This window comes from Crinia signifera, chromosome 6 (assembly GCF_055691185.1).
Source record: "Crinia signifera chromosome 6, ASM5569118v1, whole genome shotgun sequence".
NCBI lineage: Eukaryota > Metazoa > Chordata > Amphibia > Anura > Myobatrachidae > Crinia > Crinia signifera.
In genome coordinates this window covers 289,145,498-289,160,833 of record NC_139222.1, presented here as the reverse complement: position 1 = coordinate 289,160,833, position 15,336 = coordinate 289,145,498, and the positions used below count along the sequence as shown (strand labels likewise).

Here is a 15,336-nt window from a genome sequence, read left to right as displayed (position 1 = left end):
ACTGACATTACTCATATACAGAGTGGTTCTATCCAGAGTGGTTCTATTAGTCAAACCAACTGCACCTTGAAGACATCCTATGCATTTTGTGAGGTATTCTTTTTAGCCATTTTTTGGGGAAACTGTATGTGATCTGTAACTTAGAGACATGACCATGTTGTAGAGGCGTGCGGGGGCTGTGACCTAGTCATTATACCACCTGGTACATCAATCACAGGCCTCAGAATGTAAATGCGCCTGGCAGACTCCTCCTGTCCACCTGAAGCAGGCATCTGTTGCTGGAACATTACTTGGTACATGCTGTGTGGCTAGTTCCTGGACAGATAGGAAGGTCACATTCAGTGTTATCTCTCACCGGCAGGGCCTCACGGTAACACTGTAATTATCTGCCGAGAGCAGCACAAGGACGGAGAAGGGGCCACACATATTGTACAACATAAGCCGCGCACTATTGCACAGGGCTTTGTGTGTATCAGGCGCATAAGACAGCTGGCATCCCCCATCTCGCCTATCTCCAGCCTGATAAATGGTTCATAAATAAACACTGATTTATTCCATCACCCGCCATAGGTAGAAGGGTCAACAGCAAATGCATGTGAGTGTGAATATATATATATATATATATATATATATATATAAAGCATCACAAAGGCTGATCATAATATAGGAGATTGATACAGACACATCTGTCCTATGGGTCCGAGTGTAGCCATTTTATCACTTGGGATCAGGCATAAAACAGACAGGAAGGATGTAGTAACAGTATAGAGGTAAATATACCGATTGTGGCAGGTACAGCATTCCCACATGAGGGGAACCTATGCTGTGTACCGGCTACAAAATAAAGACAAGACTTCATCATATCGGGTGTACGTGATACCTTGCCACACAATAAATAAGCTTCTATCTGTGACGCACCATTTTACTGACGTCTTCCACACATATTGCTAGTTACTGACGTCTTCCACACATATTGCTAGTAAAGCAGATTCTATAGAACAATCCTTCAGGTATATGGTAGAAAGGGTTCTTCGCAGTTAGAGGAGAACTCACGCCATGTTACTTTCTTCTTTCACAAGATACAATAGACAAGTACATTGCATTGATGTAAATACTGACTCCGGCTGTACGGGTACAGGTACAGCTTGTAGAAGGAAAGCCGGATGTATTTGTTTCCTGTGCATTGTATCCCGACCTTTCTGCCATCATTCATACTGTATATTCCTATTGGTCTAACCACAATAACTACACAATAGGCAATAAATATGTTGTGCTACATGTCAGGTCCAATCAGACGACACGATAATAGTGCTTATGGTGAAGTACAGACTAGTTCCAAGACAGGTAAATAAATCCCTACTCTGACACAGACAATGGGACGGGGGGAGAAGTGGCATCATTAGGGAACATAATAGTTCCTCATTGTATTGGGCTCATGTGCCAGAACGACATGTACACAGCGCTGGACCAATCGAGGCATTCATACAGGTCCGAGCCTTTCAGACCCAACTGCGGAGCTAATGGAATTAAATGGTCCATTATCGGAGGATTTGCAATTGATTTGTCTCATTCAGGGGAAAACACAAATGCACTTGTGCGAGGACGGGGCCTTTTACAGAGTTTATTTTTCATTTACGGATAGAGAGGGGGAATTAGTTTGTGTGGATGGCGAGCTCCGTGCCCAGCCCGTTCCCCTCGCTGCCACTCAGTTAATCAGTCGCCCCTTTGCAGCAATGGAGTGCCAGCTAAATACAGTTATTACACCCTCTCAGCTCAGCAGAAACGCTCTAGAAGGGAGACAATGAAATTGTACAGTAGCACAAATCCACAAAGCCCAAATACAGAATGCAGCGATGCTTTTATCTGCGGAAGACAGAAGATCGGTAAGTGCGGCGCAGGCTGAGTGCCGGATAATTTTATATCAATAAATAATCTGCAATCACTGTATCAAGCGGCTGCTTGTTCCCTTCTGTTCTCTCACATCTATTACAGGAGGATTATGGGCCGCATTGTCCACGCTGAGAAGTGGCCAATTAAACGCTAATTGCAGCCATTTGTTTGCGGGTTACAGCCCGAAACTCTGACGGAGTTGGGTGACCGAGCGGGGCGACAATATAGTGCACGAACGGCGTCCTCTCACTTGTTTCTTTTTACATTTACAAAACCTGCCAAACGTATGTGTAAAGACCGGGACCGTCATTGCAGGGGGCGAACAGACTAAACAGAACTGCGAATTTAGTGCCTCGTGCCTCAGTGATGCCTCAGGATGTAAGTAATTGTTGCTTCAAGCCACTAAATGGGCACGGCGGGATGTGTATCGGTGTGACGCTGTAACGATGAAGGGGCCAAATCCACCACCGCAGACCTACAAGGGGCCAACCTTTCACACTACCGCATTACTCCATGAATAGTATAATGGAGAAGAAGAAAAGGATGATGAAGACGATGATAAAGAAGTAGATGAAGAAGGAGATGAAGAAGAAGCAGAGGAAGATGAAGAAGAAACAGAGAAAGATGAAGAAGAAGCAGAGGAAGATGAAGAAGAAGCAGAGGAAGATGAAGAAGAAGCAGAGGAAGATGAAGGAGAGGATGATGAAGAAGATGAAGAACACAAAGAAGAATATGTAAACAAAGAAAATGTAGAAGAAGAAGAAGAAGAAGAAGAAGAAAATGATGAAGATGAAGGATGAAGAAGATGAAGACAATTTTTGGTAATGTAAGAATACAGGGAAGAAAGGACACGTGACGATAACACGGATCTGGTAACGACATGTGTACTCCAACTTAGCTTTAAATGAACAACACCTGTGTTAGGTCATAGTAACTGAAACTCTCTCTATGGTCAGTAAAATGACTGATGCTTGATAACCACAGTCCGCCAGCCTGCTCCAGATAGAATAGATTGTCAGCTCTTGCGCGTGGTTAGAATCCAGTACCAGCAGCATTGTTAGCGGTACTCTCCCTGTACACAGTGACTGCCCCCCTGTTCCAGAGCTGGCGGCGCAGCAGTACATGGTTCCCTCTCACAGGTACATTAATAAGCACCTACAGAATCAGCAGCATTGTTAGCGGTAATCTCCCTGTACACAGTGACCGCCCCCTGTTCCAGAGCTGGCGGCGCAGCAGTACATGCTTCCCTCTTACAGGTACATTAATAAGCACCTACAGTATCAGCAGCATTGTTAGCGGTACTCTCCCTGTACACAGTGACTGCCCCCCTGTTCCAGAGCTGGCGGCGCAGCAGTACATGGTTCCCTCTCACAGGTACATTAATCAGCACCTACAGTACCAGCAGCATTGTTAGCGGTACTCTCCCTGTACACAGTGACCGCCCCCATGTTCCAGAGCTGGCGGCGCAGCAGTACATGGTTCCCTCTCACAGGTACATTAATAAGCACCTACAGAATCAGCAGCATTGTTAGCGGTAATCTCCCTGTACACAGTGACCGCCCCCTGTTCCAGAGCTGGCGGCGCAGCAGTACATGCTTCCCTCTCACAGGTACATTAATAAGCACCTACAGTATCAGCAGCATTGTTAGCGGTACTCTCCCTGTACACAGTGACTGCCCCCCTGTTCCAGAGCTGGCGGCGCAGCAGTACATGGTTCCCTCTCACAGGTACATTAATCAGCACCTACAGTACCAGCAGCATTGTTAGCGGTACTCTCCCTGTACACAGTGACCGCCCCCTGTTCCAGAGCTGGCGGCGCAGCAGTACATGCTTCCCTCTCACAGGTACATTAATAAGCACCTACAGTATCAGCAGCATTGTTAGCGGTACTCTCCCTGTACACAGTGACTGCCCCCCTGTTCCAGAGCTGGCGGCGCAGCAGTACATGGTTCCCTCTCACAGGTACATTAATCAGCACCTACAGTACCAGCAGCATTGTTAGCGGTACTCTCCCTGTACACAGTGACCGCCCCCCTGTTCCAGAGCTGGCGGCGCAGCAGTACATGGTTCCCTCTCACAGGTACATTAATAAGCACCTACAGTATCAGCAGCATTGTTAGCGGTACTCTCCCTGTACACAGTGACCGCCCCCCTGTTCCAGAGCTGGCGGCGCAGCAGTACATGCTTCCCTCTCACAGGTACATTAATAAGCACCTACAGTATCAGCAGCATTGTTAGCGGTACTCTCCCTGTACACAGTGACTGCCCCCCTGTTCCAGAGCTGGCGGCGCAGCAGTACATGGTTCCCTCTCACAGGTACATTAATCAGCACCTACAGTACCAGCAGCATTGTTAGCGGTACTCTCCCTGTACACAGTGACCGCCCCCCTGTTCCAGAGCTGGCGGCGCAGCAGTACATGGTTCCCTCTCACAGGTACATTAATAAGCACCTACAGTATCAGCAGCATTGTTAGCGGTACTCTCCCTGTACACAGTGACCGCCCCCCTGTTCCAGAGCTGGCGGCGCAGCAGTACATGGTTCCCTCTCACAGGTACATTAATCAGCACCTACAGTATCAGCAGCCAATACATGAACTCGTCCTCACACAGAGACTCACCGATGTCATACGCCAGGAAGTCGGCAGAAAAGCATTTGGCACCGTTGCTTAGAGACGTGTCGTTATGCGTGTTGCCACCAAACACCAGCATGGCACCGCTGATTAGCACCGCAGAGTGCAGGTACCGCGACAGGCCGCTCTCCTTCAGTATCATCCTGGGGAACACAGAGAGCACTCAGTTAGTTATATAGCGCACACATATGCCGCAGCGCTGTACAGAGAATATATGAACATTCACATCAATACCTGCCCCAGCGGAGCTTACAGTCTATATTCCCTAAAAAGGGGGGTTGCAGGTAGTGGAGGGTTTTGAGGATCCTCCTCTTACAGCAGGTCCTGGCGCTTTAAACGGTTTGATAAAAAATCTATATTAGTTTAAAATAAAATGATCCTCAGCTGCTGCAGGTGTTAAGTGAGTCTGCTAGGGGCTCACAGTGTGGATTGCAAAATAGAGAGGTTTTTAACACTGTGCGCTGTTAATTGATAGGTTAACTCAGCACCGCACAGTGTTAAAAAACTCTCTATTTTGCAGTCTATATTCCCTACCACAGGTACACGCGCACACACAGACATTCTAGGGTTAATTTTGTTGGGAGCCAAAAAACCTACCAGTATATATTTGGATTGTGGGAGGAAAACAGAGTACCCAGAGAAAACCCACTAATGCACAGGAAGACTATACACACTCCTTACAGTTAGGGCCATTGTGGGAATAGAGCCCATGGCCTCAGCGCTGTGATGCAGTAATGTAACCATTACACCGTCCGTACTGCCCCATATATATAACACATGGTGGGGATAGAACCCATGACCTCAGTGCTGTGAGGCAGTAATGTAACCATTACACCATCCGTACTGCCCCGTATATATAACATATGGTGGGGATAGAACCCATGACCTCAGCGCTGTGAGGCAGTAATGCTAACCATTACACCGTCCGTACTGCCAGTATATATAACACATGGTGGGGATAGAACCCATGACCTCAGTGCTGTGAGGCAGTAATGTAACCATTACACCATCTGTACTGCCCCGTATATATAACACATGGTGGGGATAGAACCCATGATCTCAGCACTGTGAGGCAGTAATATAACCATTACACCGTCCGTACTGCCCCGTATATATAACACATGGTGGGGATAGAACCCATGACCTCAGTGCAGTGAGGCAGTAATGTAACCATTACACCATCCGTACAGCCCCGTATATATAACACATGGCGTGGATAGAACCCATGACCTCAGTGCTGTGAGGCAGTAATACTAACCATTACACCGTCCGTACTGCCCTGTATATATAACACATGGTGGGGATAGAACCCATGACCTCAGCGCTGTGAGGCAGTAATGCTATAACCATTACACCGTCCGTATTGCCCCGTATATATAACACATGGTGGGGATAGAACCCATGACCTCAGTGCTGTGAGGCAGTAATGCTGACCAGTACACCATCCGTACTGCCCCGTATATATAACACATGGTGGGGATAGAACCCATGACCTCAGTGTTGTGAGGCAGTAATGTAACCATTACACCGTCCGTACTGCCCTGTATATATAACACATGGTGGGGATGGAACCCATGACCTCAGTGCTGTGAGGCAGTAATGTAACCATTACACCATCCGTACTGCCCCGTATATATAACACATGGTGGGGATAGAACCCATGACCTCAGTGCTGTGAGGCAGTAATGTAACCATTACACCATCTGTACTGCCCCGTATATATAACACATGGTGGGGATAGAACCCATGATCTCAGCACTGTGAGGCAGTAATATAACCATTACACCGTCCGTACTGCCCCGTATATATAACACATGGTGGGGATAGAACCCATGACCTCAGTGCAGTGAGGCAGTAATGTAACCATTACACCATCCGTACAGCCCCGTATATATAACACATGGCGTGGATAGAACCCATGACCTCAGTGCTGTGAGGCAGTAATACTAACCATTACACCGTCCGTACTGCCCTGTATATATAACACATGGTGGGGATAGAACCCATGACCTCAGCGCTGTGAGGCAGTAATGCTATAACCATTACACCGTCCGTATTGCCCTGTATATATAACACATGGTGGGGATAGAACCCATGACCTCAGTGCTGTGAGGCAGTAATGCTAACCATTACACCGTCCGTACTGCCCCGTATATATAACACATGGTGGGGATAGAACCCATGACCTCAGCGCTGTGAGGCAGTAATATAACCATTACACCATCCGTACTGCCCCGTATATATAACACATGGTGGGGATAGAACCCATGACCTCAGTGCTGTGAGGCAGTAATGCTAACCATTACACCATCCGTACTGCCCCGTATATATAACACATGGTGGGGATGGAACCCATGACCTCAGTGCTGTGAGGCAGTAATGTAACCATTACACCATCTGTGCTGCCCACATAGCCGGCATGGCAGCTGAAAGGGGTACAGGGAAGAAAGGGAACACAGCGCTAAACACATCAATATGTCAGTGTTATGTCATGGGCCTGGTGAGGGAGGGGACATCAGTGTAGCATTGTGATGTCATCTGTCAGGTGAGATACGGACCACACCAGTACAATATTATGATGTCAGGTGGGGATGGGGACACGGCGGTATGATGTAATGGGCCTGGTGAGGGAGGGGACATCAGTGTAGCATTGTGATGTCATCTGTCAGGTGAGATACGGACCACACCAGTACAATATTATGATGTCAGGTGGGGATGGGGACACGGCGGTATGATGTAATGGGCCTGGTGAGGGAGGGGACATCAGTGTAGCATTGTGATGTCATCTGTCAGGTGAGATAAGGACCACACCAGTACAATATTATGATGTCAGGTGGGGATGGGGACACGGCGGTATGATGTCATGGGCCTGGTGAGGGAGGAGACATCAGTGTAGCATTGTGATGTCATCTGTCAGGTGAGATACGGACCACACCAGTACAGTATTATGATGTCAGGTAGGGATGGGGACACGGCGGTATGATGTCATGGGCCTGGTGAGGGAGGAGACATCAGTGTAGCATTGTGATGTCATCTGTCAGGTGAGATATGGACCCCACCAGTACAATACTATGATGTCAGGTGGGGATGGGGACACGGCGGTATGATGTAATGGGCCTGGTGAGGGAGGGGACATCAGTGTAGCATTGTGATGTCATCTGTCAGGTGAGATAAGGACCACATCAGTACAATACTATGATGTCAGGTGGGGACACGGCGGTATGATGTAATGGGCCTGGTGAGGGAGGGGACATCAGTGTAGCATTGTGATGTCATCTGTCAGGTGAGATACGGACCACACCAGTACAATATGATGATGTCAGGTGGGGATGGGGACACGGCGGTATGATGTAATGGGCCTGGTGAGGGAGGGGACATCAGTGAAGCATTGTGATGTCATCTGTCAGGTGAGATACGGACCACACCAGTACAATACTATGATGTCAGGTGGGGATGGGGACACGGCAGTATGATGACATGGACCTGGTGAGGGAGGGGATATTAGTGTAGCATTGTGATGTCATCTGTCAGGTGAGATACGGACCACACCAGTACAATATTATGATGTCAGGTGGGGATGGGGACACGGTGGTATGATGTCATGGGCCTGGTGAGGGAGGGGACATCAGTGTAGCATTGTGATGTCATCTGTCAGGTGAGATACAGACCACACCAGTACAATACTATGATGTCAGGTGGGGATGGGGACACAGCAGTATGATGTCATGGACCTGGTGAGGGAGGGGACATCAGTGTAGCATAGTGATGTCATCTGTCAGGTGAGATACGGAACACACCAGTACAATATTATGATGTCAGGTGGGGATGGGGACACGGTGGTATGATGTCATGGGCCTGGTGAGGGAGGGGACATCAGTGTAGCATTGTGATGTCATCTGTCAGGTGAGATACGGAACACACCAGTACAATATTATGATGTCAGGTGGGGATGGGGACACGGTGGTATGATGTCATGGGCCTGGTGAGGGAGGGGACATCAGTGTAGCATTGTGATGTCATCTGTCAGGTGAGATACAGACCACACCAGTACAATACTATGATGTCAGGTGGGGATGGGGACACAGCAGTATGATGTCATGGACCTGGTGAGGGAGGGGACATCAGTGTAGCATAGTGATGTCATCTGTCAGGTGAGATACGGTCCACACCAGTACAATACTATGATGTCAGGTGGGGATGGGGACACGGCGGTATGATGTCATGGACCTGGTGAGGGAGGGGACATCAGTGTAGCATTGTGATATCATCTGTCAGGTGAGATACAGACCACACCAGTACAATACTATGATGTCAGGTGGGGGTATACGGCAGTATGATGTCATGGGCCTGGTGAGGGAGGGGACATCAGTGTAGCATTGTGATGTCATCTGTCAGGTGAGATAAGGACCACACCAGTACAATATTATGATGTCAGGTGGGGATGGGGACACGGCGGTATGATGTCATGGACCTGGTGAGGGAGGAGACATCAGTGTATCATTGTGATGTCATCTGTCAGGTGAGATAAGGACCACACCAGTACAATATAATGATGTCAGGTGGGGATGGGGACACGGCGGTATGATGTCATGGGCCTGGTGAGGGAGGGGACATCAGTGTAGCATTGTGTTGTCATCTGTCACGTGAGATACGGACCACACCAGTACAATACTATGATGTCAGGTGGGGATGGGGACAAGGCGGTATGATGTCATGGATCTGGTGAGGGAGGAGACATCAGTGTAGCATTGTGATGTCATCTGTCACGTGAGATACGGACCACACCAGTACAATACTATGATGTCAGGTGGGGACACGGCGGTATGATGTCATGGGCCTGGTGAGGGAGGGGACATCAGTGTAGCATAGTGATGTCATCTGTCAGGTGAGATACGGACCACACCAGTACAATACTATGATGTCAGGTGGGGACACGGCGGTATGATGTCATGGACCTGGTGAGGGAGGTACATCAGTGTAGCATTGTGATGTCATCTGTCAGGTGAGATACGGACCACACCAGTACAATACTATGATGTCAGGTGGGGATGGGGACACGGCGGTATGATGTCATGGACCTGGTGAGGGAGGGGACATCAGTGTAGCATTGTGATGTCATCTGTCAGGTGAGATACGGACCACACCAGTACAATATTATGATGTCAGGTGGGGACACGGCGGTATGATGTCATGGGCCTGGTGAAGGAGGGGACATCAGTGTAGCATTGTGATGTCATCTGTCAGGTGAGATACGGACCACACCAGTACAATACTATGATGTCAGGTGGGGATGGGGACACGGCGGTATGATGTAATGGACCTGGTGAGGGAGGGGACATAAGTGTAGCATTGTGATGTCATCTGTCAGGTGAGATACTGACCACACCAGTAGAATATTATGATGTCAGGAAGGGATGGGGACACGGCGGTATGATGTCATGGACCTGGTGAGGGAGGGGACATCAGTGTAGTATTGTGATATCATCTGTCAGGTGAGATACGGACCACACCAGTACAATACTATGATGTCAGGTGGGGATGGGGACAAGGCGGTATGATGTCATGGACCTGGTGAGGGAGGGGACATCAGTGTAGCATTGTGATGTCATCTGTCAGGTGAGATATGGACCACACCAGTACAATATTATGATGTCAGGTGGGGACACGGCGGTATGATGTCATGGGCCTGGTGAGGGAGGGGACATCAGTGTAGCATTATGATGTCATCTGTCAGGTGAGATATGGACCACACCAGTACAATATTATGATGTCAGGTGGGGATGGGGACACGGCGGTATGATGTGATGGACCTGGTGAGGGAGGAGACATCAGTGTAGCATTGTGATGTCATCTGTCAGGTGAGATACGGATCACACCAGTACAATACTATGATGTCAGGTGGGGATGGGGACACGGTGGTATGATGTCATGGACATGGTGAGGGAGGGGACATCAGTGTAGCATTGTGATGCCATCTGTCAGGTGAGATACGGACCACACCAGTACAATATTATGATGTCAGGTGGGGATGGGGACACGGCGGTATGATGTGATGGAGCTGGTGAGGGAGGGGACATCAGTGTAGCATAGTGATGTCATCTGTCAGGTGAGATACGGACCACACCAGTACAATACTATGATGTCAGGTGGGGATGGGGACACGGCGGTATGATGTGATGGACCTGGTGAGGGAGGGGACATCAGTGTAGCATTGTGATGTCATCTGTCAGGTGAGATACTGACCACACCAGTAGAATATTATGATGTCAGGAAGGGATGGGGACACGGCGGTATGATGTCATGGACCTGGTGAGGGAGGGGACATCAGTGTAGTATTGTGATATCATCTGTCAGGTGAGATACGGACCACACCAGTACAATACTATGATGTCAGGTGGGGATGGGGACACGGCGGTATGATGTCATGGACCTGGTGAGGGAGGGGACATCAGTGTAGCATTGTGATGTCATCTGTCAGGTGAGATATGGACCACACCAGTACAATATTATGATGTCAGGTGGGGACACGGCGGTATGATGTCATGGGCCTGGTGAGAGAGGGGACATCAGTGTAGCATTATGATGTCATCTGTCAGGTGAGATATGGACCACACCAGTACAATATTATGATGTCAGGTGGGGATGGGGACACGGCGGTATGATGTGATGGACCTGGTGAGGGAGGAGACATCAGTGTAGCATTGTGATGTCATCTGTCAGGTGAGATACGGATCACACCAGTACAATACTATGATGTCAGGTGGGGATGGGGACACGGTGGTATGATGTCATGGACATGGTGAGGGAGGGGACATCAGTGTAGCATTGTGATGCCATCTGTCAGGTGAGATACGGACCACACCAGTACAATATTATGATGTCAGGTGGGGATGGGGACACGGCGGTATGATGTGATGGACCTGGTGAGGGAGGGGACATCAGTGTAGCATAGTGATGTCATCTGTCAGGTGAGATACGGACCACACCAGTACAATACTATGATGTCAGGTGGGGATGGGGACACGGCGGTATGATGTGATGGACCTGGTGAGGGAGGGGACATCAGTGTAGCATTGTGATGTCATCTGTCAGGTGAGATACGGACCACACCAGTACAATACTATGATGTCAGGTGGGGACACGGCGGTATGATGTCATGGACCTGGTGAGGGAGGGGACATCAGTGTAGTATTGTGATGTCATCTGTCAGGTGAGATACGGACCACACCAGTACAATATTATGATGTCAGGTGGGGACACGGCGGTATGATGTCATGGACCTGGTGAGGGAGGGGACATCAGTGTAGTATTGTGATGTCATCTGTCAGGTGAGATACGGACCACACCAGTACAATACTATGATGTCAGGTGGGGATGGGGACATGGTGGTATGATGTCATGGACCTGGTGAGGGAGGAGACATCAGTGTAGCATAGTGATGTCATCTGTCAGGTGAGATACGGACCACACCAGTACAATATTATGATGTCAGGTGGGGATGGGGACACAGGGGTATGATGTCATGGACCTAGTGAGGGAGGGGACATCAGTGTAGCATTGTGATGTCATCTGTCAGGTGAGATACAGACCACACCAGTACAATACTATGATGTGAGGTGGGGATGGGGACACGGCGGTATGATGTGATGGACCTGGTGAGGGAGGGGACATCAGTGTAGCATTGTGATGTCATCTGTCAGGTGAGATACAGACCACACCAGTACAATATGATGATGTCAGGTGGAGGTATACGGCAGTATGATGTCATGGGCCTGGTGAGGGAGGGGACATCAGTGTAGCATTGTGATGTCATCTGTCAGGTGAGATACGGATCACACCAGTACAATATTATGATGTCAGGTGGGGACACGGCGGTATGATGTAATGGACCTGGTGAGGGAGGAGACATCAGTGTAGCATTGTGATGTCATCTGTCAGGTGAGATACGGACCACACCAGTACAATACTATGATGTCAGGTGGGGATGGGGACACAGCGGTATGATGTCATGGACCTGGTGAGGGAGGGGACATCAGTGTAGCATAGTTATGTCATCTGTCAGGTGAGATACGGACCACACAAGTACAATACTATGATGTCAGGTGGGGATGGGGACACGGCGGTATGATGTCATGGACCTGGTGAGGGAGGGGACATCAGTGTAGCATTGTGATGTCATCTGTCAGGTGAGATACAGACCACACCAGTACAATATTATGATGTCAGGTGGGGATGGGGACACGGCGGTATGATGTCATGGACCTGGTGAGGGAGGGGACATCAGTGTAGCATTGTGATGTCATCTGTCAGGTGAGATACGGACCACACCAGTACAATATTATGATGTCAGGTGGGGATGGGGACACGGCGGTATGATGTAATGGGCCTGGTGAGGGAGGGGACATCAGTGTAGCATTGTGATGTCATCTGTCAGGTGAGATACGGACCACACCAGTACAATATTATGATGTCAGGTGGGGATGGGGACACGGCGGTATGATGTAATGGGCCTGGTGAGGGAGGGGACATCAGTGTAGCATTGTGATGTCATCTGTCAGGTGAGATACAGACCACACCAGTACAATATTATGATGTCAGGTGGGGATGGGGACACGGCGGTATGATGTCATGGACCTGGTGAGGGAGGGGACATCAGTGTAGCATTGTGATGTCATCTGTCAGGTGAGATACGGAACACACCAGTACAATATTATGATGTCAGGTGGGGATGGGGACACGGCGGTATGATGTCATGGACCTGGTGAGGGAGGGGACATCAGTGTAGCATTGTGATGTCATCTGTCAGGTGAGATACAGACCACACCAGTACAATATGATGATGTCAGGTGGGGATGGGGACACGGCGGTATGATGTCATGGACCTGGTGAGGGAGGGGACATCAGTGTAGCATTGTGATGTCATCTGTCAGGTGAGATACGGACCACACCAGTACAATACTATGATGTCAGGTGGGGACACGGCGGTATGATGTCATGGACCTGGTGAGGGAGGGGACATCAGTGTAGCATTGTGATGTCATCTGTCAGGTGAGATACGGACCACACCAGTACAATACTATGATGTCAGGTGGGGATGGGGACACGGCGGTATGATGTGATGGACCTGGTGAGGGAGGGGACATCAGTGAAGCATTGTGATGTCATCTGTCAGGTGAGATACGGACCACACCAGTACAATACTATGATGTCAGGTAGGGATGGGGACACGGCGGTATGATGTCATGTATCAGATTACAGATACATAGTTACTGCAGTATTAGTTCCAGGTGTTCCTGTGATAGGACGATAATGGAGGAGCATTATATAGGACTAGTGGCTGGTCTGGTGTAGGGATCACATAACATCACCGTATAGCAGGTAGCAGACGGTCCGTGTGCTGACAGACTGGAGGGACAATGAACCACGCTCCCTATAACAGCATACAGACCCCCCCACCTCTGCTGTGAGAGAAGGCTGAACCACGCTCCCTATAACAGCATACAGACCCCCCCCACCTCTGCTGTGAGAGAAGGCTGAACCATGCTCCCTATAACAGCATACAGACCCCCCCACCTCCGCTGCGAGAGAAGGCTGAACCACGCTCCCTATAACAGCATACAGACCCCCCCACCTCCGCTGCGAGAGAAGGCTGAACCACGCTCCCTATAACAGCATACAGCCCCCCCCCCACCTCCGCTGCGAGAGAAGGCTGAGCCACGCTCCCTATAACAGCATACAGACCCCCCCACCTCTGCTGTGAGAGAAGGCTGAACCACGCTCCCTATAACAGCATACAGACCCCCCCACCTCTGCTGTGAGAGAAGGCTGAACCACGGTCCCTATAACAGCATACAGACCCCCCGCCCCCTACCTCCGCTGCGAGAGAAGGTCACAGAATACACGGATACAGATAGGATAAATCAATATGGGTTTACAGCGAGTTAATAAATGGGTCAGTTCCCACAGTAAAGAGCAAAGTACCCCGGGCCGGAGACGCTCTTTTGGTGATAATATATTTGCTTAATCCTTACCCTGAGGTTGTCATACATTACATAGATCAGTATGAATAAACATGTAGCGCAGGACCAAGGCTGCGTACCGGAGGAAATGCATGATCCGGGCGGCCAGATAATAATATATATGTATACAGTATATGCACAGGAGCAGATGATCTATACAACAGGTCGCAGTACCAGTGTGTGTGTGTGTGTGTGTGTGTGTGTGTGTGTACAGTATATACATAGGTGTCTCATGCTGTCGGTCAGATCTCAGAAAGGGGAGATATAACAGACGCAGGACATACGGCGCGCGTTTAACGACTCTTTTCACCATATCGCCATCAGTATCCGGGGAAACACCGGAGTCCCGGCTCACTAACATTACCGCTCATTTCTCATTTCGGGACATGCAGGAAGTCCTCCGTCTGTGCTGCCAAGTTGCCACCAGCTAAGTGACATTTCCGTGAGAAGGCGCAGGGTGAACGCGTAACATTCCCAGCACGCCAGCCCCCGCAGCCAGCCTGGTCAGGTGGAGGCGTCAGCGTCCCTCCTGGCGCAGATTAATCCAGTGAGAGAGAAACTCCCTGAGACGGAGCGTAATCGCCGGACAGCTCGGAGGCGCCGGGGAAGGAAAGGTCACAGTGCGCTGCGGACACTCCGTGCACAGCGGGTCCTTATTACTCTGCCCACACAGGCCAGGCACCAGCGCGCCCAGGCAAATGTCACATGTCCCTACGGGGCGCTGCAGGAATTAACCCCGCGCTGGCGGAGACTGAGGGAGCGTCGCTCGTACACCTGGGCTGGGGACGCGGCAGCTT

At 49.7% G+C, this 15,336-nt stretch overlaps 1 protein-coding gene across 1 annotated transcript in view; it reads right to left on the bottom strand.

Annotated features, from left to right (window-relative positions):
* The window catches only part of ATRNL1 (attractin like 1), a 656,009-nt gene that overhangs the window by 440,337 nt on the left and 200,336 nt on the right, over positions 1-15,336 (bottom strand). Inside the window, exon 11 of the mRNA XM_083149894.1 lies at positions 4,509-4,663. Coding sequence (XP_083006020.1) covers positions 4,509-4,663 — 155 coding nt within the window. The remainder of the gene's footprint in view (positions 1-4,508; positions 4,664-15,336) is intronic.